We start from the raw sequence: 25,948 nt of genomic DNA, 5'->3' as shown, positions 1-25,948 counted from the left end.
GCAATCAGCCAATGTAAACTGTGCTCAATTGCTGTTTTAGTGAGCTGCAACGTTTACGATTTTACGAGTCTCTTTCTTTTTCATTATTTTTATATTTTTTTACATTTTTGCTGTTTTATTTTTGCAAACACAATGGCACAGTCAGAAACGCACGCAGCCAGAGGTTCAGAGTCATATGCGCAATTTTTGTTTTATTTTCATGTATATGTAAATATCACTAAACAAAATAATCATGCATAAGTAGTTAGAGTTCGTCAAAGCCCCCAGGCGCCCTACGCTAGGCTCCTGCGATCATACGAACAGAAAGAGTACACTAGGGCAGTCTTGCAAAACTTATTTTACCTAAGGGCACTAAACCTGGTGAATCATCAATGGTCGGAAGCCAAGGAACCTCTTATTAATTTAGGGCCCAGCCACATACCATTTGTAATTGTGCGAGTGTGCGAATCCCGCACACGTGGAAATCAAATCCGATGTTCTATAGTCCTTCACTAGTACAGGAAACAATAGAGGTAAACCAGCGCCACTATAGCCGACAGCCAAATCATACCACTAAGCTATGGCAAGACAGGCCCCATGCAGTGAGCTCAAGGGATCTCTTCTTCGTCTTCATTGACGCGATAACCGCTTACGCGCCTTAGGCCGAGCTTAACAAAGTAACCCGGTCATGTCTTTGGGCACATCAAGATTCACTTGAACCACCAAGTCTAAGAGAAGACCTTCTTCTTCCTCTGCTACCACCAGCTGGTACCGCAACGAATACTTTCAAAGCCTGAGCGCTTGTAACCATTCGGACGACATGACCCAGCCAACGAAGCCGCTGGATCTTTATACACGGCACTATGTTTATGACACGCTGAAGCTCATATAGGTTGTTGTTCCATCCCATACGACTCTCGCCATCACCAACGTGCAAAGATCAAATTTTTGTCTCAAACACTCCAAGGGACGCCTCATCGGATTTTGTCATCGTCCAAGCTTCTGCGCCCCGTTAGGGCGAGCATGATGAGATACTCATAGAGTGTTACCTCAAGCGATCTACCTTCGAATTTTTCAGTTGGCAGTTTAACCGTAAACTTCATCCATCCTTTACTACTGTTTTTTAATTAGGTTCAGCCACAATATCTGCTCATCTGAAAAGGTCCAATAATTTGTTCTTTTCATTATCTCAAAATATCCAGCATTAAATTTCTTTTATCTACATTATCGAGCTGAGCGAAAAAAACTAACTAAAATAATCCTATTCTATTTCGCTGCAGTGTTTTTTGTTGCATACCACCCTAACGTGCATACTTATTTGTGTGTAAATATGTGCTTTAAGTTTTCACTTATATCTACCAATTACTTTTGCATTGATTATACAGCTGGTTGCGCGCGTTAGTCTGCGCTCGGCACTTCGCCTCCGTAACTGACCTTGCCCAGGGTGGTTGCACCCGACAGCGCAATGTGCACATACGTACGAATATACTTAGTTACTTGAGCTACACATTCTCATCTATATTTTCATATGTAAACAATGCACTTTGAATGAAATTCATTACAGTTCTTTCACCATTTTCACATGAAAACAAACAGTGAATTTTTTTTAGTTTTATTACCCGTTTAAACTCGCCTTGATGAATGTTTTCTTTCAATAAGAAACGAATAATAACTCAGCAATAACTCAGCAAGGATATCGAGTGGCTACTGGGGGAGTTTTGAAGGACGAGTATTGCGATTCTACTAACTGGTGTGTTTTAAACAGTGTAGGTTTATAAAGCCTGGGGCACAGCTGCTTTGATATATGATACCTGGCCCGCTTCTAGGTGAAAAAGGCAAAAGGTACTTTTTGACCCTTAATGGTTTGTTCTTGGTAAAGTTGTTGTCTAATTGGGCATACAACAGGCTTAGCAAGCTGCACGTGCCACATTAGTCTGCTGACGTTCCACTACTGATAGAGTCGTTTTGATTCTCATCCATTTGCCAATCTGATCCATCCTATTATAACTTAAAATTTCGGATTCGGAGCTCCATCAGTTCTGCGTTTTTCTGAAAAATATGTTGTGCGATTCCCCTCACAACACTCAAAGGGATACCGATGTCCCTTCTGGCAAGTTCCTCAGTAATTTCGTTTCCCTCTGTGTTCCCATGTCCTAGAACCTAGATCAGAGAAATGTTACCTGCTCACTCAAGTGATTTGATCTTCTCCTGACAGGAGTTGACCAGTTTGGATCGGCTCCATGACGTTGTTAGTGCCTTGATCCCAGCTTGACTATGAAAAAAAAATTTGATATCTCTCCCTCCCATCTTTTCTCAGCATTTGCAAAGACTTCTGGCTAAAAATAATAAAACAATTGGCTGATTTAGAAAAAACTCCTGGTCCTACTCCCAATTCCATCTTGGAAGCGTCAGAGAAAGACGTATTTAGAAAGATTGCTCTGGCACGTCCCTCAAGCTCCAGTTTGCAGATAGAGAACCTCAACTTTTGAATCGCTTAAAAAAGTTACGCGATTTAATGCTAAAGTTGTTCGAATATTCATTTAAGCTTGGATAGGTTCGGTGAGAGATTTCAGCTCAAAGAATACGTACAGGGATGCCATAAGAACTATTGCTAGTCACAAAATTAGTGACGCAAACCCACAGTCGGCTTATACCTATATTGTTTAGCAAAACTATTACAAGCAGTTGCGTTAAGTGAAAATCCATGTCTCAGGATAAAAAAATGTTCTTCGCTTTAAACTCCTAACTCTTACGGAAATGTCTGGGACGAGAACTAAATAAAGCTTCTATGTCGCACAGTTGTATCACAATGGACCTGTAAGATCTAAGTGAGTTAATCGTATAGACTGAATACCACTATAACCTAACCTGACCTAAGATTTTTTCTTGTAACATATTTTTGCTCAAATTATACTCTAGTGGGCCGCCTTAGCTGAAGAGGTTGATTCGTGACTCGCATTCGATTGTGTCCGGGCTTGAAACCCAATGCAAGAAACATCAAATGATAGAAGAAGCGTTCGCCCTACGGCAAGCAATGGCAAAAGTTCTTCATAAGAAGCTCTGCATAAAACTGTAGCTCCCCCATTTGTGGAAGAGCATCAAGACGCACACCGTAAATAGGAGAAGGAGCTCGGTCAAACGCCCACGAAGAGTTTAAACGCCAATTATACCTCAATATTTAATATTCTTTTGTACGAAATTAATTGCTGAAATATATATAAATTACAACCTAACTAACTTCCTTTCAAAATTACTTTACTGCACTGGGTGCCCCAGATAACTCAGGTTTGTAACGAAACGTTGTCGTTGTTTCTTTCACTCGTTAGGCCTAATTGAAATAAAAAAATGGTTCTACGGTAGAGTGTCATTTAAGGTAGAAATTAATTTGAGTTTGTTTAGCAGAAATATCCCAATTAAATTGACGGCCGGCATGCAGTTAGTACGAATTTCTCTAACTTCCTACGCTACAGCTTTCGATCTTCGGCATGCGCTTAGAAACACAAATTGAATAAATTACTCGCAACGTTTGAGGACTCGCAAGATACTTTATGAAAAATCAAAAACAAAGACAATAAAGCGAAACTTAAAAGACTCACACATTTTTCCTCCTTCAAAGTTGTTAATATGCAAAACCACAAGCACTTCAAGCGAGACATGACATAATTAAAATTCAGCATTCGAAGTCGGTTAATATTTTATGTGTCATATAGGAACCAATAAAAGGAAATCGAAGTTACTGAAAAACAATAAAAACAAAACGAAAGAAAGCTGCACAACACTCAGATCCCAAAATGAAATAAAATCTTTTTTTTTCTCCTTTTTTGTGTTGATTTAAGAGCTAAAGTATTCAACAGACTGCAGCGATAATGTCTTGGCATGGAATGGGTTGGGTTGGGCTACCGCCATCAGAGTCAGAATCAGTTAGAGTCAAACGCTTGGAACAGCTTGAAATGGGTTGGGTACTCAAAGCGATGCATAAGTAAAAAAAAAACACAAAACGAAAACAATAAAGGAGTCGAAAGCATGACTTGAGAGGGGGGCAGCACGAAACGGGATAGGGCATTTGACTTTGTCAGAATTCAAGATCAGCAGCTACTGATTGCAAGAGAGCACACTCTGAGCACAACTGACTATGTGGCTGTAGCTGTTGAGTTAGGGAGTGGCCGTGCATTTGGTGGATGCACGAGCGTGGAATGAGTGCCTGTGCAAGCTGCCTGCTGGCTGCTTGGTCGCTTTAGTTGACTGACTGACTGACTATCAGCATATCGCTGCTGCGACTTTTCTGCTTGCCTGATTGCCTGACTGCCTGCATTTCTCACAGCACGTTCCTCTTTGGGCCAATGCCAATCTGCGCTACCAATAAGTTTCCCATTAATGAGGGATCAAGGTCTTGGCGCACTCGCATGGAAGTATTTTATGTACACACGCACACACACACCTACAAGAGTAAGAAGTATGCGCCTAATGGCATGCATACATACCTATACTCGTATGTGTAGATTGGTCTATTTACACACACACACAACTACATATTTACGTATGTATGCATGCAGCAGTGCAAGATGTGTGTAAAATGGTTAATAACACTTGAATAGATTGGCGAGCGTATTTATGTGCGCTTCCACGCAAGTTGGGGTTAATTGAAGGAATATTTGTATGTGCGAGTACATGCAAAGTGTCGACTGTGATTGCCGTGATGCAGCTTCTGACCTTTTGCATTATATGCCAAATGTTGCCTTTTAATATTTTCCTTGCAACTTTCTATCACTTCAAAGTCAGATTTAATCACCCGATCTGACAACCAAAGCCCAATAAATAAAATATTTTTAACACCGAGTAGTCTCAGGAACTTTATAAGCATACCAAAAATTTGCGCCAATATATTGATTTGCTTGCTTGCCATTCTATGCGACTTTGCCGGTCGCTAGTGGCTTCACGTTTGCTCAGCAAAATCTGATTGCCGCATTTCCAACTAATTTATCCACTTCACATCGATCGTTTTTCAGTTGTGTTTGCTGCTTGAAAGCGTTTGCGGTTTTGTTCAATACAGCGTTCATTGTCAGTGGCGGTAGTGCGCCGCGACGCCGATCGGTCGATTGCTAGCTTGTTGGGTGTGATGTCATACAAGCTTATGAAGCGAGCGCAAAAATTCGCATATGTGCTCAATATGTGCCGATTCATATGTGTAAGTGCATATGTATTGTGTGTGCAAGTGTAGTATGACTGCGAAAAATATCATTACTGGGGGTTTAAGATACTTCGCTGAGCGTTGAAACAATTTTTGGGACTTTTAATGGAATTTCGCATATTTCAATCATTTTGGTGAAGATGTTGCCTCGAGACGATGAGATCATAAATAAAGCAATAATTCATGCAGCATATCCTTAAAACTTTCGGCTTATGTCACAACCACCTATTTAACTTTAGATGTTTACCAGCACAAAGCAATAAATCACGCACTTTTGTAGAAACATTTAAACATTGTATTAAAATATTTTATTTATCATTGTCTGGCGTCTTTTCTCAGCTACTTTTATTGAGAGAAGCTTAGGGACTTGCAGATAATGCCTGCCGGTTGTAAGTCGATATACGAAATCTATGTAGCTCCTGTGGCGCACGATTGTCGTCACGCCTTCAAAAGTTGTTCTAGACAGGTCTTTGATCTATCACGGCAAAGTGTGTTATAAAATATTCAAGCCAATTGTAGGTACACAGAAAAGCGTCAATCTGTACTATTCCCCTGGTTTTGGTGACGCCATAGGAATGCACAGCTTAGAAACAAGGCATAGTGAATCCAGTGCATGCATAGAAGCCCATCAGTATTTACTATTCTCGTAAGTTGAGGAAATGGTGAACGTTGCTATTTACAGCAGGTAGACTTTTCCGGACACCTCCAAAGTAAATGGTGTTGGATTTTAAATTGAAATAAAACAACTAAAATTCAAATTGATTGGGCAATTTTTATTATTTTTGTGAACAACCATTTATGACATTTGTTTTTTAAAGATAATTCCTCTCAAATGTTTGCCCATCCGTATATACCAATTTTGAATGACTCACTGGAGAACTTGGGTTGGTATCTCGTGAATAATTTTAGTAACATTGGTTTCCAATGCCTCAATCGAACCTGGTTTCGTTTATCTACAAAGTATTTAGACTTTACATACCCACACAATCCCACAAATAAAGGTTCAAGGGCTTGATATCATCCGATCTTGGTGGCCAATTCACTGGTCCGAGGCGAGAGATAAATTGCTCACCGAAATGACGACGCGTAAATCCATTGTTTCACGGCCTGTATGACAAGTAACGCCATCTTGTTGGAACCGAATGTAGCGAGAGATTTCACGCGGGTGTCAATTTCCGGCATCAAAATGATTCTTCCAGCCCACAAGCGGCACAAACTGTTGTTTTCAATGGATATAATGGCTAATCTGGAATGGCTTCGGGTTGCTCTTCAGCCCAAATACGACAATTTTGTCTATTGGCATAGCCATTAAGCCAAACAGGGGCATGTTTTTTTACTTTTTTTCTATTTCACTATTTATTTTTCATTTTTTCTCATCGTTAGCCTCCCTGTTTTTTTAAGAAATTGGTACTTTAAATAAATTTGTAGCAAATATATATATACAATATTTTATAGCTTCCATTGACTTTTCCTATTTTTTTTATTTTTTTATGTTTTTTAATAATATATAATAGAATATTATCCTATAAATACTAACTAATTTTATACATCTAAATTCAACTCCGTCTCATGTCTGCCTGCATTAAATCAAGTATGTGGTTTTACCATTTTTGACTTTAGTAATTGTCATTACTTTAATTTTATATGCAGTATTTATTTGCAATGCGCATACATCGTGACTGAGTTGTGTACATGTGTGTGTGTGTGTGTATACAGCATGCAAAATTCTATGGTTACATGTTTGCCAGCGTTGCGCGAAATCGTGATTTATTGCTTCGAAAGTTGTGTTGTTTTATAATGATTAATTGACTAGAATACGCCGATGGGTGACGAGAGGAATTGTATACTATAAAATAAAATGCAAACTTGGATTAAGTGTTCAGTGAATTTCAGGCTTATATGGATACATTTATTGAAGAAATTTCAAGCAAATGCAAGGAAATTATTATTACTTTTAATATAGTACGTAAATGATGTTTGTGCTGCGATCTAAGCGATCCAGTGAACTGTTGCTGGCAAATTAGTCCAAGGGCTATAAGGCCATTCAAGAGCTTAATCAAGAAAATTGGCGCATTGTACCAAATATAGGAAGATGACATTGCCGAAATGCTTTCAATTCACTATGCCGCTCTAAAGTTGAAATTTGAAAAGGCGAGCCTAGAAACAGTGAGAGATTGGTAACTCCTAAAACACTCAGGCCCATTGTATTCAAAGCTCAGGAAAGTAAAAGGGTAGATAGTCAAGGAGGAAAAGCGAGAAGTGGCAGAGAGAAAGAGATAGGATATAATAGAAACAAAGACGCCAATGGTGTTCATATGCTCACCCCATGGGTTGCGTTCTGTAATAATAGCGACCATCAACCGAACTTCTTTTCTACCAACTTTTAGAAGAAAGTTCGACAGTTTTTTGTTCGAGCTTGTTACAAAACACTTTGCGTTCTGCAGCGTTCTAGAATGAACCATCACTCTTTATGTAAACTGCATCCATAATCGCTGATCCAATTCATGGTTCCTGTTGAGCTGATTTCGATTATTGGCTCTGGTACCTGTGGAATATCCACTAATATGCATTTGGCCAATTCATCGGTAATTTCATTTAATTTCAGTTTTCATTTAAAAGTAATACTTATTTTCATCTAATCAGGTACTGTTAATAGATATCGCCAGGATAAACGAAGTGTTTATGGTAATTTCTGCATACTTATCTAAACATTTTCTCTTTGGATTAAGACAGTTTTGAAGTAAATGGGCGATAAGTAGCCCTTGACCCAATCAGTCCTTGTTCAGATAGCAGCTGCTGCGCTGATGTTCTCATTTATCACCAACGCAATCCTGATGTTGGCCATACCTTCTACATTCTCTCTACCGTGTTCTTATACTTTATGTTTTAGCACTTTTCTAGTGCTCGTTAAAGAAATGCAACCCTATGCTTTGCCGCTGTGGCGCCACGGTTAACATGCTGAGCTACCATTCAAGAGTACTGCGTACCCCTGTTCAAATCCCACTGCAACCTATGAAATTGAAATTTGTATAAAACTTTAATAAATGTTACTGCCCTGCAATAAGTGTATTGGAGAAATTCGTTTGGAATATTCACGAGTTTCATTCGCTTATTCGAATATTCAAAGGGCTAAAGAAACAAAAACTAAGTCCTGGTTAATCATAGATTATACGTAACCCAAAAAGTGCTGTAATCTAAATTTTGCCAGGAGACAAAATAGTTCTTAAAATAAAAAATAATAAAAAACAGAAAAAACAAAAACAAAAATAAAACTAAAAAATTAACAAGAAAAGAAACGATGAAAAAGTTAATTCAATATTACTATGTGAATTAATTATGCGAAGTCCCCAACCATCTGTGCGATCCTTCTGCCAAAAAAAAATGAAACGCAAATGGCGCTCCTAGCGGTAAGAAGGCGTTGTTCCTAAGCAACGACAGGTGGGCATTCACACTACTTAGGACTGTTAGCGACAGACTAATCACCTACCCTGTCAGAAGTCAAAATATTTTAACGAAACCCATGCAAGACTTACTCTTGTCGAGGCCCTATGCTCCCGAGAGGAGTGAAAAAGGAAAACAAAAACACAAAAAAGAAAAAAATGTGCATTAATTAATATTTTGAGATGGAAAATTGAATTAATAATTTTTTAAAAACCCATTCTGCCGAATTAAAAGAGTTTTACTTTCAAAAAATGAGTGCTCATAATAGACGGTGCCTGAAAAGTCCTTATTTGAGTATTTTCATACCTATTTGAAGCAACTTTGTGTCTTATTAAAATAGTCTTATTAAAGAATTAAAAAAATTGTAATACTGCACTTATGATCACTTTTCCTTGTCAACTCTCAAAAACGTCATAATTAATGGCTGAAGCAAAACTTTTAAATTTAAAAAATGCGTCTTCTATGCGAACTACAATAATAACAAATCACTCGAATAAATCGCAATTTTCCAATTTTTTAAAGGTACATACAAAAAATATTTTTTTTTATAAAAAACGCCTTTAACTAGCTGTAAAAGTTGTTTAAAAAGGTGTTTCGAAATGTTTTAGTTTAAATATGTAGAAGTGGAAAGAATACACAAAAAACAACCCTTCGGTTAGTTTAAGTTAGCCCCTCAATTTTTTTTCAATGTTGTCCTCCAGTTTTTAAACATTGTAAAAATTAAAGTGGGGAAAACGCGCTTCAAGTGCTGTCACCTATTTGACAAAATCGGAGATATGTCAAATTAGTCCGTGTATTCCTAGCCGCCGAATAGAAAAAGTTGTTTCTAATAGCGGTCGCCCCTCGGCAATGGCAAGCCTTTACATCTGCTATGAAAAAGCTGCTCATAAAAACCATTTGCCGTTTGGAGTCAGCTTAAAACTGTAGGTCCCTCCATCGGCCAAACGCCTAACAGAAGTTTACTCGCGCATATTACTAATTTTTATTTTTAAAATTTTTTTATATTCTCCGAAGTGAAGAGGAGATGTTTTTATATAAATAAAACTAACTCAAGTGATTTTTGATTTTTTTTTGTTTGCTTATTTCTTTCTTCTTACATCAATCCTCTACTTTTATATTTTCAGGCACAATATTGTAATCACGAAAGAAGGTCATTGCATTGCATCATCATCAACTACGAACTGGCCAACTGTTTGGAATTCCAGGAACATCAAAGAGTTTGAGAAAATATTTTATAAGCAAAAATAAAAAGATTTTAACTTTAGACATATAAATACAATTTGGGACTAAAAGTAAAGATTTTTAGCAAAAGCAAAAACAAAAGCAAATAAAATATTAAAACATAAAATAAATATAAATATAAACATCAGTTAAAAGTCAAAGATTAAGAAGAAAGGAAATAAATCACGATAATAAAAATTTGCAATAAAAGTAAAACATGAGAAGCCCCTTGAAAACAGCCACAACAACAAATGTAATAATTTAGCACACAAATCAGGAGTATTGAAAAGTTAAGTGCTTTCGCGAAAGAGAGTAATGAGAACATCAAAGGCAAAATATAAGATAATGAAGAGCATAATTTAAAACAGCAGTAAAACAACGCTGAAAGATTGAGAGAAATAAATTTGAGAGTCAAAACAAAAGCATCTTCATACGTAAAATGGTCAAAATGAGCTTTAATGCGCAATAACAGCAACAAGTTGAATTACAACAAAATATAGTTAGCCGTTGAAAAGTTGAAAATTGCTCGGCTACTGAAGCGAGAAGAGTAGAATATATCGCACAACCTTGCAACTCCTCTACGCATTTCAAATCCTCAACTGAATACACCAGTCGATACAAAGTGAGCAACAGCAACAGCCACAAAGCACTCACTACTCACACACTTCTTCCTCCAGCGATATGGCGATCAACTTCTCCGCCTCGTTTGCGGCCTGCATTGCCGCTGGGCTGAAGGTACCGCGTCAAATAATGTACTGCATCACGCAGGACACGGGGCAGCCTTACGTGCTGTACAAAGACTCACAAGATGGAGAACGTAATCCGGCCGCAATTGGTGGTTCGGCCGCGCAGTGGGGTAGCGAAATGTATCCGGGCATACAGCAACAGGCGCAGCAACATTTGCAGGCGCAACAACAACAAAATGGACAAAATTCGGCGGCGCAAATAGCGAGCGCCGCGCAAGCAGCTGCCGCGGCTGTGGCGCAACAACAGCAACAGCAGCAACAACAAGGCCAACAGCCACATAGTCCGACGGGCGACGTGCGCGAAAACGGCGGTGATGGTGGCGGCGGTGTTGGGCGGCAGCAGGGTTCGCCATCGACCAGTCCGTATCCGCCACAGCAACGTGTCAATGGCGGTGGCGCACCCGATGATGATGTCACCATGAGCCAGGTAAGTAGCTGCAAAAAGAGTGCATCTGTTTGATGATTTATTTTATTTTAATTTTATTTTTTCTGTGTAATATTCTTGCAGGTCGCCAACCTGCAGGCCAACCAGCAGCAGAATTCGGCGCAGCCAAATCCAAACCAAAGCAACAATGACCCGCAACAACACCAGTCCTCGGGCGGCGATGCCGGCACGGGGAACCCACAGCAACAACACGTACAGAACGGCGGACCCCCACAGCCGGGCCAGGCCAACGATAACTTCCAAGCGCCTCAGGGTGGTGAGCTCGGCGGCTACTATGCGCCACGCCATCCCGCGCCTCAAGGTGCCATGTTGCCGCCACCCGGTTTCCCAGCACTGCACTATCTCAACAAACCTGTGCTACCCGGCATGACAGGCGCCATGGAGCAGAATGGTGGGCTCGAGGCGTATGCCATGCCCGAACTGCTGCCAGGCGCTGGCGGTGGCGGCGGTCCACAGGGTAACAACGGACAGCAGAACGGTGGCGCTGGCGGCAATGCACATAACAATGGTGCCAATGGTGGCGCCGAAGGCACAGGCCCCACCACTGGCGGCACAGGCAACGGAAATGGGACTGGCACTGGCACCGGTGGTGGTACTGGTACAGGTACTGGCACAGGCAGCGGTCGCGGTCGTCATCCCAACCCCAATAAACCGCCAAAACCACATAGCGACTTGCGACTGTTCAAGTGTTTGACCTGCGGCAAAGATTTCAAGCAGAAGAGTACGCTGCTGCAGCACGATCGCATTCACACCGATGCTCGTCCGTATCCATGTTCGGAGTGTGGCAAACGTTTCCGCCAGCAATCACATCTGACGCAACATTTACGCATACACGCCAACGAGAAACCATTCACCTGCGGCTATTGTTCGCGCAGCTTCCGTCAGCGGGCGATACTCAACCAGCACATACGCATCCATTCGGGTGAGAAGCCCTACGCATGCCCAGAGTGCGGCAAGCACTTTCGCCAGAAGGCCATCCTCAATCAACATGTGCGCACCCACCAAGGCGAGCGACAGTTATTGAAACAATTGAACAAATTGCAAATTTGCAGAATTTGATTATTTAGGCAGAGGCAGAGATGCATACATACAGTTAACTCATATACATGCAAACATTTAGCTGGCTACCCAGCTGGCTAGTGGAGGCACATACAAACAGTTTAGGCGCAACTACTGTTGCTAGCTTATACAGAAAGTTTAGAGCTCAGTTCTTGGGCAGAGCGTAGATACAAGAATCCTGCTAATGCCCCTGCAAAATTCCAAAATTCAAAATTTACAATACACTTTCGTCTTCTATGCACCTTTGATAGAAGGAAATGGCTGCCCTTTCAGAATGGTGACTTATTTGTTTTGGCTAAAATAAGAGGCGGTTGAATTAGGTTGACAGAGTAAATAAGTAAAAAAAAAATTTTTATCTATATCCAGTTATGGAAAACACTTATGCTCGTATTCTTATGTGCCGAATTTTGTTTTTAATAAGTTCCAGTATTATTATTTTTAATACTTTTTTTTAGATTAGAACTGGTTTTGTACAAAATTTAGCAAAACTTATAGCTTGGATAGTTGGGGAAATGTTTTTTTTTTTAAGTAAATACCAAAGATATAGCTATTCTGTAGAAGAAAGCCTGCCCTTCGTTTCAGAGGGGTGGCTTATTTTTGTACTAAATTTAAATACAAAAGCTTAATTGTGTCTTCATTTATTTCTTCTTCGAGTTTCTGTTTCTTCGGTTTCTGACTAATCACATAATTAATATCAAATACATTGATTTGTTTCAAAATCCACTAAATTTTTAACTTTAAACTAAAACAAGTTCAGCACTTTATATTAATTATTATTTTGTAGTACTAAACAATCTTTTTGATTTAGTAAATATTGGATAGTTTTTCAAGGCATTCGTACATCATTTTTTATTTTGGTACACTTCCATTAAATTTTTTTAGTACTTAAAATTTTTTTACTTAAATAACTATTCGTATTAAAATTATTATTAGTATTAAAACTTTTTTAGTACTATTTTTTTCAATTAAAGCAAATATTGAAAGAATCTTTTAAGGATTTAGTACGACATTTTGATTTTATTTTTATGACTAAGTAATAATTTTTTTGCATTTGCATTCAATTTTTTTAGCTCTTCAAATTAAAATTTTTTTTGGCTTAAAATTAAATTCCTATTATACTAAGATTTTATTAGTATTAAAACATATTTAGGGCTAAACTTTCTTTTCATATTCGATTGAAGTAAATATTAGAATAATCTTTGAATGATTTATTACGAAACTTTATTTTTTTTAGTACTACAAATTTTTTCTTTTTCGATTGAGGTAAATATTGAATAATATTTTAATGGTTCAGTAAGAAATTTTATATTACTTTTTATTACAAAGTGCTAATATTTTTGCATTTTCATAAAAAATTTTAGTACTTAAAAGTTGTTGTATTTAAATTTAAATTACTATTAACATTGGATTAGTACTAAAACTTTTTTAGAACAAACAGTTTTTTCTTTTACGATTAAACTAAATAGTGACATAATCTTTTAAGGATTTAGTACGAAATTTTCTTTTATTTATATTACAAGCCACTAATTTTTCTTGCATTTCATTCAATCTTTTTTAGTACATTAATGTTGTTGAACTCAAATTCCAATTAATATTAAGATTTTATAAGTACATAAACTTTTTAGTACTAAAAACTTTTCTTTTTCAATTAAGTTAAACAATGAATAATCTTTCAAAGGATTTAGTACGAAATTTCATTTTATTTTTATTTCTAAGTACTTTTTTTCGTTTTAATAATAATTTAAAGGGTGGGCCATGTAAAATTTGCTTTTTGAATCGGCTATAAAAAAAACTAATCAATATTTTTTCAAACTTTTTTTTTATTTTGAAGACTGAACATTGTCATTTATGAATGAAAAATAATATCGTTCAAATGACTGCACGACTGGCTTTACAGTAGGCCATTCGACCAACCCAATTTTTAAGCACATTTTCGATTGTTTGGGCTCCAATTTCATGAATGGCAACTTCGATTTCGTGTTTTAAGGCATCAATCGTCTCTGGATGGTTCGCATAGCATTTGTCCTTAACGGCTCCCCACAAAAAATAGTCCAACGGGCGTAAATCCCAGCTCCGAGGCAGCCAATTGATATCGGAATTTCGGCTGATTATTCGGTTTTCAAAAACGGTAGCCAAAAGTTCGAGTGTAACTTTGGCAGTGTGACAAGTTGCACCGTCCTGTTGAATGTTGAATGTTGAATGTTGTCCATGTCATCCTCTTCAATTTTTGGAAACAAAAACTCCTTGAGTATGTCACGGTAATGCTCGCCATTTACTGTAACCGACCAGACCAACAACCGCAGCAAACAGTGACTTGTTGTGGATGCATTTGCTTCTCTACAGTAACGTGTGGATTTTCTGAGCCCCAAATCCGACAATTTTGTTTATTGACGTAGCCACCGATAAATATTTCCCAATTTCGTTCAAGCGTATAGCGTCCCATTTCGTAAATGTCAAAACTTTAAGTAAATTAGGAGCACATTTGACATGTCATTTTGTTACCATTCTCAAAAAAATAGGTGGTTCAAAAAGCAAACGCTATATGACCCACCCTGTATTTGTGTTTAATGCGATCAACGAAGTTAAATCTTCAAAATCAAAACTTCAAATTGCTTTAGAACGAAATTTTATTGAGAAGTTTTTAGTACTGAATTCATTTCACTGGGATGAGTATAGGCTGTCGTTTAATTTTTGTTGAATTTTTTTTAGTTAAATTTTTTTTAGTACTAATGTTTTTTCTTTAAATATGTTTTTTTAAATTTTTTTAGTGCACATACTTCTTTAAAGCTTTAGTACAAGTTTTTATTTTATATTAATTAATTTTTTTAGTATTATAAAGAGGTTTTTAAATATTTTTTGAACATTTCTCAGTATTTACTATTTTTTTGGTGCATGCCAGTTCCAAGCCTCACTTCTCACTGCTTGCCTTACACTCATACCTTATTATTATTATGAGGCGATTTAGCAGTGCGACCTGAATGATCTATTGAGCCCCTTCATGGCTGCAGAGTATTTCTCTAAGCCCAACAATAACTTAACTTTTAACATTACTTTTTTAGAAGTGAAAATTAGTTTAATAAATGTATTTTTTATTTAATTTATTGGTTTATCTAAAACATATTTTATTCCATTTATTTATGTGCATTGGATTTAAAGTTCTATGACTTCATTTTAACTTAAAGTTTATTTCATCCTAAACTTAAATTCTAAAAACGAAGATTTTCATTTTAATTCTAAGTACAAGTTGAAGCTTTAAATTTTTGGAAATTTTAATTTTTGTGCTAGTTTAAATTTTATTCAGAAATGAATTTTCGATTATATTCAAGTTTGGACAGTTCCAGGTTTTGCTACATAACATTCATGCATTTATTATGTGGAGAAAATGCGCAACGCCGTAATGGAAAAAAAAAATTGTCAAAAATACATGAGAATTTTGAGCTTTTTCAAATTCGCACCTTATTTTACTAAAATTGTGGGCTATGAAACAGCGCAACAATTTTTTTTTAATTTGTATTCTAATTAAAAATATTTAAATTTGGAAAATTTATCGAATTTTTGTGAATTTAAATTTTATTATGGTATTTGTTTTAGGATGATCTTAATATTTATAAAAGAGTAGGTATTAAAGTCAAGTCAATAGTTTTGAGGCAATATGGATTATTTATAGCTCTGAAAATGTGTTTAGATTCCAAAGGCCATAGTCATTTCCAAGTCACCATTTTGAAAGGCGTATAAATCTGGCACAAATATTTTCGGCATATTTTTTATTATATAAGAAAAAATTGATTATTTTACCCCAATACACATTATTACATACATTAGAAACACTTAAGACAAAGTAAAAAAAAAAAAAATATTCAGAAAAAATCATAAACGTAAAGAAGCCCTAAAAGTGCTGAAGCACTTCGCCTGCTTAATTATTATTCTATTCTACTTTATTTTTCTGATTTATCATTTGAAATCTTATTGTAGTCTAGCTTAGCAAATTTTAAAAGTTATTTATAAAAAGTTTTAAACTGCTAACAAATGGGTAATCAACCCAAATTCATAACGTACTAACAGACTTCTGTTTTCGTTTCCATTCTCGTTTTCTTTTACATTCGCACGTCTTGAAAACGTCATCTCTCGTCCGTCGTCCGTCGCATACACGTACCGATAAACAGATGTCTCACCGAATCTTATCTTCAAGAATGGCCCACATCCAACTCTCTGGCCACAGGATGTTCCATATCCGGGTGATGAGACTGACACGAAGAATGACATAGCCAGCGGTAGCGGCTACCATGACGAGGATTCACAGGGTACGCCCGACGGCAGCGGCGGTATACATTATCCGTCATACTTTAAGGACAACAAAGGTAATAAGAACTGTACGTATACCAGCGATTTTTTTACTTTCCTTTTAATTTAAGCATTATTTTATATTTAGTAGTGATTATTTATTTTGTTATTGTTTTATTTATTTATTATGTGAATGTGATTTTTATAAGAAGGTATTACTTAAAGCTGGATTAGAATGCAAGAAATATTCACCTCCACCTGCATGACATTCAAAGTTAACAAACTTCCCCGGTATGCTGTATTAAGTAAAATATTTCAGTAGTTAGACCCAATTTTCTTATGCTTATTCTCGTCTCTGCCATCAACAACTTAGCAGCTGTCTAATGAAGCTGGAGTCAGTAGAGCTATTGATTTTTTACATTTGACCTTTTGGTTTATGTCAGTATTATCGGCTTACGCCAGCAATCGTACGCTCTTATAAAAAATTGTACCTGAGCAATTAAGCTCTGCGGCTCGCACGATCTTTTCCAGCATCAGGTTAAGGGGTTACGCCACTCTAGCTACTGTAAAAAAGCAGTTTTTTAAGGATTTTTTTTACATTGAAAGAAAGGTGCCAGGAAAAAACTTTTTAAGTATATTATTAAGCATGTATTTAAGTGTAATTACAAATATTTTTATTGAAAAATATTACAAAATGGCGCCTTTGGAGTGAATCTCTGAACGCGCCCTGCGAAAAAGGCACTTCACGGCAAGCAGTACAACTGACGTAAATGTCCACCTAAACCAAATTAAAAACATTCTTCTCAATCGACGTGAGTATAGCTGTAGAAATACGTACGGGATTTTAGAAATATTGAAATTTGTGTATTTTGCAGATGTTTGAAGTCAAAAGTAGAATATTTCGTCTAAAATGGAACCGTTAATTGTTTATAAAAATTTTTCTAATTAATTAATAAAAAAATCCGTACGTATTTCAGTGCGGAATAATGTTCTAAAGATCCTTGTACAATTACAAGTGAAAATATTAAAAATTGTTTGTGTTATGCTGCTTGCCGTTTTGAAAAATCACGTTTTGAGATAAACACGCTTTAAATTTGAATAGTCGGTTCAGAGACGTCAGAGGCGCTCGCGCAAAAGTGCGAAATATTAGAGATAAACATTTTTTTTACGCATAGGACTTTTTGTTTTATATTCTAAAGAGTTTAAAGCATCTTTTAAGCAAAAAAAAAAAATTTCGATATTTTAAAAATCCTAGAGTGGCCTAACCCCTTAAAGTCAAACGAGTCTGAAACCTCGTTTGGTATCAAACGGCTCGGAGACGTATTAACTCTGACGCCGCACCAGGTGTGGAGCTATGTCATTTTGCACAGCCTTATTAGTTTTGTGAGGATACCAAATTGAGACATTGCGGCATATAGGCAAATCCTTTTCATACTGTCGAATGCAGCTACTTCAAACAAAAAAACAAAAATCAGTGTACCTTCAATTGGTCGTGACGGATCTAATCAAAAAAAAAATATTATATTTTTTTTCCAAAAAATTAAAGCGTAATTAATACGGAAGCTCTGTGAAGAGTAAAAGGAGCAAAGTTACATATCTTCAGACGCATTTTCTGGTCATTCGTTTTCTCGGGTAAATGTTCAGTATTATAAAGTGGTTTAGTGCTGCGAGCTGAACGATCTATAGTGTGTCAAATGTTCCGTAAGTAGAATTCTTAACGTAGGTATGTTTGTATGTGTAGTGCAAGATTGCGTCGAGTGTTGAAGAAGAAGTGAGCCTGGTTAAAATGCCATTAAATTCTAGGACGTGTTTAGCGAATTGCTCGGATCTCTCTAAGCAAAGCTTCATATTTTACCAGTGAAAGGCATTTTTACTTGTTTTGCTTATTTTACCAAACCGTTGCTACATTTGGTTTAAATTTTATATAACTAGATCAATTTATTTAATTCATTGGTTTATTTTTTGTTATTGCATCAAATTGTATTTTGTTGATTCATGCGTTTTCTTCCAATTTTCATATACAACATACATATCCAGGGCAAAAGATATTGCCTGATGTGCTGCAGCATATCGGGGTACGACCAGCCAATATGCCGCTCTACGTACGTTGCCCCATCTGTGACAAGGAATTCAAGCAGAAGACAACACTGCTCCAACACGGCTGCATACACATCGAGTCGCGTCCATATCCATGCCCGGAATGCGGCAAACGCTTCCGTCAGCAGTCGCACCTAACGCAACATTTACGGATACATACGAACGAAAAACCATTTGGTTGTTTGTATTGTCCGCGTTTCTTCCGACAACGCACCATACTGAATCAGGTGAGCGTTTGGCACTGGCCTTGCACCTTTTTAAATGCATTCATTAATAAATTATTGTTCTACTTATAAATTTCATTTTTTTAACCGCCGCAGCATATTCGTATTCACACCGGCGAGAAGCCATACAAATGCGCGCAATGCGGCAAAGATTTCCGACAGAAGGCCATACTGGATCAGCATACACGCACGCACCAGGTAGTTGTAAACTTGTAGATTTGACAAAAAGAAAGGCATAGACACATTTTAGAGTTTCTATTTCACCTCATACCCACCACAGTTGTTTAGATAAGATGTAATTTTTCGATAAAAATAATTTCCACGTCGATTACTTGTATGAAATACCTCAAGCATTTCTCAGATCTCCTACATAATTTTATTTTACTTCTTTCTTACCCTACTCCTCGCTAATCTCTATCCACTTGCATTCACAGGGCGATCGACCGTTCTGTTGTCCGATGCCGAACTGCCGACGGCGCTTCGCCACCGAAAACGAAGTGACCAAACACATCGACAACCACATGAATCCGAATACAACAAAAGCGCGTCGCCAAACTAACGCGAATAATCCGAATGCCTCCAACGTCAACAATCCGAATGCCAACAGTCATGTCGCTAGTGCAGCGGCATCAGCTGCCGCAGCCGCAGCCGCCGCCAATCATCTGATGAACGAAACCAAGAATGCGGCACAACAATTCCTCAACAATAACAATCCGGCTGCGGGCGGTGGCGACAACAAAGCGAATATATTGCCACGCGCCATGGCGGCCGCGCAAAATGCGGCCATACAACAGTCTGTGGTCAAGAATGAGCTGTACTTCCCGCAGTGTTATGGACCGCCATTCCAGCAGGCGTTTCAAACGCAGGGACAGCCCACAGCGGCGCATAGTGGCGGAGCGGCTACACAGCCGCCAGTAAATGTGACGGTGCCGAACTCGGTGGCGCCAGGGGTGGTGGTGCAACAAAATACGCCCACATCGGTGGTGGCTCAGTGACATCCCACCACAACGACGGCAGCCGCAGCCGCCGCAGCAGCTGTGGCGGCAGCAGCAGCAGCCAACAATGTGGCAGCGCAGAGTGGCGGAGTAGTGGTGCCCACAACGGCAAGTGCAAGCAATAATAGCGCAGCGGCACAGCAACACCAACAGCAGCAGCAACAACAACAGCAACATCAACACCAGCAGCAGCAGCAGCAGCAGCAACAACAACAGCATGCACAACATGGCCTTTCACCGCCACAAACAGTTACACTTTCCATAACATTGCCACCAGTAGCACCGCTGCCCAGCGCCACTGCAGCAGCGGCGGCAGCAGCTGCAGCAGCCGTAGCGCATCATCCAGTGCAGGCGCATCAGGCCTCACATGTGGGCGGCGGCGCGAGCATCTGTGGACCGCCAACACATCTGCCGCCAGCGCATAGCGGCGGAGGAGGCGGCGGCGCATTAGGAGTGCAGCCACCGCCACCACCACCACCACACACACTGTCACACGCTATTCCTATACATCCCCACATACACTCAATATTCGGATCTCTATGATGTCATCAAGCAGCAGCCTAATTATATGATGAATTTGAGTACATATAACTGAGAAGCCAACAAAAATACAACAACTAAAAAAAACTAAAAAAAAAACAATATTGAAAATAAATTAAAATGAGCACATAAAAGCGAATAATGCTAAAAAATTAAAAATAAATTTAACTTGCAATAACGGTACACCTACTAAACTACGCAAATAGCAGCAAAAACACGCAAATTATTGTAACACCTACTCAGTCACTCACGCAATTTCCGTTACTCCAGTGGAGTGCACTGTTGAGCGCTGATTTCGCTAGATTACGCAAAACTGTATTCACACGCATACACATACAATATCTGCATATGTATGTATGTATAATGTTGCCAAATTAAGCCAACAAAGCGTACACGCCTACTTCTGTTTTTAAATACGACCACACAAACTCATGCGTACATACATACTTATCATTTACGTTGAATGGTTTCAAATGCGAAAGAAAATACATTTTAATCTTAGTTGTGTATTTATAATAATCAGTAACGCATGAAAAGGCAAAGAGGAGTGAAGTTTGAAAATCAGAAATTCACAAAAAGCAAGTAAACTAAAATACAAAAAATGCGTCTGAGTAATTGTACCGTAAAAAGCACTCAATTCTTGTGTGTATTAGGCGTATCTACATACTACCACTACCAATTACCGTTTTATACTTATACTACTATTTTTAACGCTACATATTTACGACCGTGCGTACTGTGTGAACGAACAATTCTGCAATGACAAACAGAACACTTGTTTTTTTTCTATTGTAAACCACTTTTGATTTAATTTTATTTTGAACAGCAAGATATATTAACGAAAATTGCTGCAAATATGCAAAATATATTCAATGAAAATCTAAGCAAATGTTTCTCCTATACGGGCCTGCTTATATGTAATTACTACTACATATACATATATAAAGTAACTATAATTTCTAATATTTTTAATTTTGTAAGCGAAAACTAAGTTTAAAGCATAAAAGCGTGTGAAGTAACAGCAGAGCAAGTGAAAAGTAGCTTTTAATTTTATTATAATTCTCTATCATTACTACTACTTATATGTATACATACAAACAATATTATTTTTCATATAAACACGCTCACACACCCAACTACTCTTAAACATTTTCACCACTCGCGCCACACCCACACACATACATTCATTTATGAGCATAAATTTATGAGTAAAATGCGTTGATTTGTATGCCTGACTTACATACTTACATACTTGCATATAATGTGTAGTTTAAACCATAACAACAACAATAAAGCATGCCATTTACGGCGTGCGCCAGTCTTTTCGAAAAGGACTCTAAACGCCTTCAAAATATTAAGAGACGGAAAAACAAATTGAATACATTTAAAAGGTAACAGTTAAAAACTCATACAAGCGGAAATTACGTTACCAAATAATAGACAAAATGAAATAGTTGATTGAATCAAAAAAAAAAACAGGCTTACAAAAGGAAAAACCGAAATGCCAATAATAAAAGTGCAAGAAGTGGTGTTGTATGTGAGCAGCTGAGCGGCATTACCTCGATCTCACATGCCTTTGGGCGATGTAGTTCTTCCAGTATGTTTGGCCAGCTTAAAAGCAAAATTCCCAAGGTCCACATGACCGCAAGAAAACTAACTGCTTACCTAGAATTGATCTCTGTTCGAATTTTTTAATAGCAATTTGGCTTCAACCCCGCATTGCGCCTAAGACGAAGCGATATCTGTGGCATAAACAAACACTATAATAGCCTAGACAGACGGCGGCGTAATCGGGTTTACCGGCGCAGTTAATTCTGATGAAAATTGTAGCGTGACAGACGCTTGTTACGCGGATTAGAGAACAGCTGATTTCCTTATTGGTTAGTTTTGTCAGTAACATATGGATCGCAGACAACAAACACGGCTAGTAGCTGGCCTGATACTACGAAACAACTCATATACTTAGGCGTAGTACTGAGCATAAATAAGGATGCATTCTTATGACCGTATTTTACCATATCAAACTTGTGAAGTCTTCATTGATATCAAAGGAACAAAAGCTCCAGGTGAACAAGAAAGGCGACATACGTAAAATGAGAATCTCACCACATAGAGCGAAAGCGGGCAGTCGAGGATGCAATGGTCCGCCCCAGATTGTAATGCCAATATTGATATGTTACTAAGAAATAATTATTTAGTTAAAAGATTCTTAAATTGCAATTTCTCGAACTGCTCCAAAATATCAAGCAAATTAACATAATTTCGAACGTGTTAGTGCAAACTAGCATTGCATCCAGTCTTTCTTGTTCTTCTCTTTAAAACTTTCCCGGCCTCCGAACAAATCTGAGTAGATCTTGTGGTGCCAAGGAGATACGGTGGTCGTTTTTTAACACATCAGGGCCAAAGACTTCAAGCCTGATTCGAGCGAAGGCCGGGAAGAGGCACCGAAAGTGGTCCGCCGTCTCATCCTCCTCTCCACATGCTGGGCAGAGTGTACTGTCTGAAATGCCTACCTTTTCCATGTGCTTCGCTTATAGAAAGTTATCAGTCCAATTAGCTGCTTATAGTCCCTTCTGCTTAATGACAAGTCGCAGACAGTCGGTCGGCCACGAATATTTAGTCGGCATTGTCTTGACTCAACTACTATAGGTAAACACACACAATGAAAAAATGTAGTTCTCAGCTCTCTTCTCGGAATGACTTCAAAGCCAAAAATCTCTACCAAGACAGTTTAGACGGCGGAAAACTGTAGGCGCCTCCGCGTGTAGGACTAGATTAACAAGTGCGTCAAAAATTGGAAGAGAAGCTCGGTCAAATACCTAATAAAGAATGTAAACGCCGGAAATTGAATCGAAATTTTTTTGTATCAGCCCAGCTCAGCACTAGCACTTGAATAAAAATATGAAATTTGCGATAGTTAAGTCTTTATTGCGATTCTCATGCAGCTCTAAAAATTTGCTGAGTTTAAAACAAAAACAATTACTGGTTTTTATTAAACGAGATGAAGCCGACTTCAAGGTCCAGTTACCAGTTAGACAAAAAATCGTTTCATCTAAAATCTGAGAAAATGTATCTAAAAAAAGCTAGGCTTACTATTTAGCCCCCATTGCAGAGGCTGTGAGGACGTTTCAGAGCAGGAGACTGTTAAGCACTGCCTCTGCAAATGTCCGGGTTTCGCAGGGAGACGATTAGTGTCGCTGAGTGCTACTTTCTTCGACTGCCTGGGGCAGTGCGCCGAGCTAAATCGCATCAATCTTTCCCATTACCTCAACAGCTCTGGCTGGCTGTAGATATCTGTCTGTTAGAGGATTCATAACGCTATCAAAACGGCGCTTTAAAGCTACTTGGGGTGTGCCAGAGTGGTACTTCAATCATTTCAGCTACTTAGATATCTAATCGTAGACGTCTAGTTTTATTTAGCGGAAAATCACATACAGCTACTATGAATTGTGTAGTTCGGTTTTTCCTCATTTCTATTGTTCTCCCAACAATCGCATTAAAAACACGTTCAAATAATAGTCACACCTACACACACATGCTCGCATATATACGCATATGCCTTTTGTTTTCTTCAACTTACACTACTCGTATTAAAAAACTGGTTTTAAAAGGCAAGGCAAGATAAAAAATTAATTAAATTTAGTTTTAAAAGCAAATACGTTCGCATAGTTTTTCGCTTAAGTGATATAAAAATTTTTTAAATAATTGTAGACATACAAGAAATACTTTAATACTTTTATGGTTTACTATGTTAACGACTCGCAAGCATACATACAAACATATGTACGTTAAGAAATGAAGTAAGATTTTGAGCGCGCAAGTTGAAGTCGTACTAAGGCGCGCTAGAGGAAGAACAAAGAGAAGAAAGAGCGGCAACAGCGGCAGCTGAGCATAGCTGAGTGTTGCAGCAAAGTGATGAGCATGAAGAAAGTGTCGAAAAAATGACTTACTTTATGTTAAATTTAACTTGAACTTGATACTTTATTTTAAATTAAAAGTATGATATATTATTTTATTAAAAAAAATAGAAAAAAAAACAATTTTTTATAAATACATCTTAGTTTGTCACAAATGAGTATGCAATTATAATTTTTTCGTTAACGTCGTTGTGCGCAAGCAAAATAGTTTTTCTTATTACCACGTAACTAATACTAATGTAATATTTTTTCACAGCAAAATGTGATTTGATTTTTCATGCCTTATTTTGATAAATGCCTTTAACTCCTTTTATTTGTTTTAATTTTTATTTATTAACAAACATTTGAAAAATACTTATTTAAAGCGTGAAAAAATGCGTTTAAGCAAATGTCTTCCCAATTGTAAATTATTTAATATTTTTTTCATTGCTGTTTAAGTTTTGTAATTTTATGCTGTGTTTACTTGTATACTCCCTATAGCGTGCAGCCACACTAGAAAAAGTCACTTTGAATATGCCCCTTAAGAAAAATTTATTGGAAGTGCTTAGCACGTTTTTTTTCTCAAATTCCTTGCTTACTAAAAGCGCGAAAATTTTTAATTTTTTGTACGCATATTTCACGGGAAATATAACTCGTTAGGTGCCATAAAAGCAGCAAACATACATAATCGATATGTTAACAATGCAAAGCGTTGAAGTGATGATGTAAGGCATTACCTGGTAATGCCATGTGACACGAGTTGGCCAAAACTATATTGCAAATATTTAAACAAACAAAAAAAAAAAACTAATACGCAAAAAACAGGTTCGCGCTTTTGCAGACAAGCGAGCGTGTGATTTCAAAGACTTTTTCGTGTGGGTGCGCTAAGTTTTTCCCCTGGCAGCAAATGAGAGAGATTTTTTAAACTTAAAATTTGTATTGTAAAAATAATTCAAGAATTTCGTTAAGTGTGAATAAATTTGTATGCCTTATTTTTTGTATTAAATGGAAAAACAAAAACGTATATGAATTCGAGTTCGATTTTGTATAATATAATTTTATTATTTTATATTTTAAAAGCATTTATAATTGTTAAATTATTACAAAGCAAAAAAAAAAAATTAAGTAAATATGTTTCCTAATGAGCAAAGTAATGATTTCTTGCAAAACTATTTATAATTTAAAGCAGCAAATACGTACGAAAGCAAACAACACCAGCACACACACACAAAAACCTTATTAAACGTACATACATACATATAAAATACAATATTGAAAACCTATATATCTACTATATATATATATACATACATACACGCATACATGCATACATACATACGTGCATATTTATGTATATGCAATGTGACGTTGTAATGAAATGAACTTATAATTTTTCTTGTTTATTTTTTTAGTTAGTTAAGTTTTAAAGTAAATCAACTTGCATCTTACAAATGTTCGCTGATGAGAAGAAAAATATTATACATACTTTTAAATAAAAATATATATAAATTTTTTGAATGTTTTGTGTTTGTTTTTTTAGTTTTAAAAAGATTTTAATTTTCACACAAAATTAAGCAAATTCGATTTTTCAACTTCGGCTGCTGCAAACGATTTATTTAAACTTGCGCCGAAAATGTGACGCTAAGTATATGCAGATGTAGTAGACTCGCTTATACGAAAAAGAACAGATGCATGTGAGCGATAAGTGTGCGACGCTTTCAGTACAGTCTGTTAAAAACTATTTTTTTTTTTTTTGAGAAAAAAATGTTAATTTACTTGTGTTCGCTTTTTAAAAGTGGCTTAAGCTTTTCTGAAGCTTTCGCTATAGTCTTACAA

The 25,948-nt window shown here is 37.2% G+C and overlaps 1 protein-coding gene across 6 annotated transcripts in view; it reads left to right on the top strand.

The window, feature by feature from the left end:
- LOC129242655 (zinc finger protein 316) overlaps positions 1 to 25,630 on the top strand; it is a 176,579-nt gene extending 150,949 nt beyond the window's left edge. Inside the window, exons 4-9 of one of the 6 annotated variants that reach the window (XM_054879431.1) lie at positions 9,733 to 11,002; positions 11,084 to 11,942; positions 16,243 to 16,437; positions 18,398 to 18,684; positions 18,778 to 18,879; positions 19,116 to 25,630. In XM_054879431.1, the coding sequence (XP_054735406.1) occupies positions 10,511 to 11,002; positions 11,084 to 11,942; positions 16,243 to 16,437; positions 18,398 to 18,684; positions 18,778 to 18,879; positions 19,116 to 19,676 (2,496 nt within the window). In that variant the 5' untranslated portion in view covers positions 9,733 to 10,510 and the 3' untranslated portion in view covers positions 19,677 to 25,630. Of the gene's footprint in view, positions 1 to 9,732; positions 11,003 to 11,083; positions 12,027 to 16,242; positions 16,450 to 18,397; positions 18,685 to 18,777; positions 18,883 to 19,115 lie in introns of all 6 variants that reach the window. The other 5 variants (XM_054879430.1, XM_054879429.1, XM_054879428.1 and 2 more) reach the window with 5 other exon arrangements.
- Positions 25,631 to 25,948: the final 318 nt, after the last annotated feature.

Source organism: Anastrepha obliqua, chromosome 3, assembly GCF_027943255.1.
Source record: "Anastrepha obliqua isolate idAnaObli1 chromosome 3, idAnaObli1_1.0, whole genome shotgun sequence".
Classification (NCBI taxonomy): Eukaryota; Metazoa; Arthropoda; class Insecta; order Diptera; family Tephritidae; genus Anastrepha; species Anastrepha obliqua.
The sequence above is the reverse complement of the archived record's forward strand: the minus strand, read 5'-3'. Positions and strand labels throughout refer to the sequence as shown.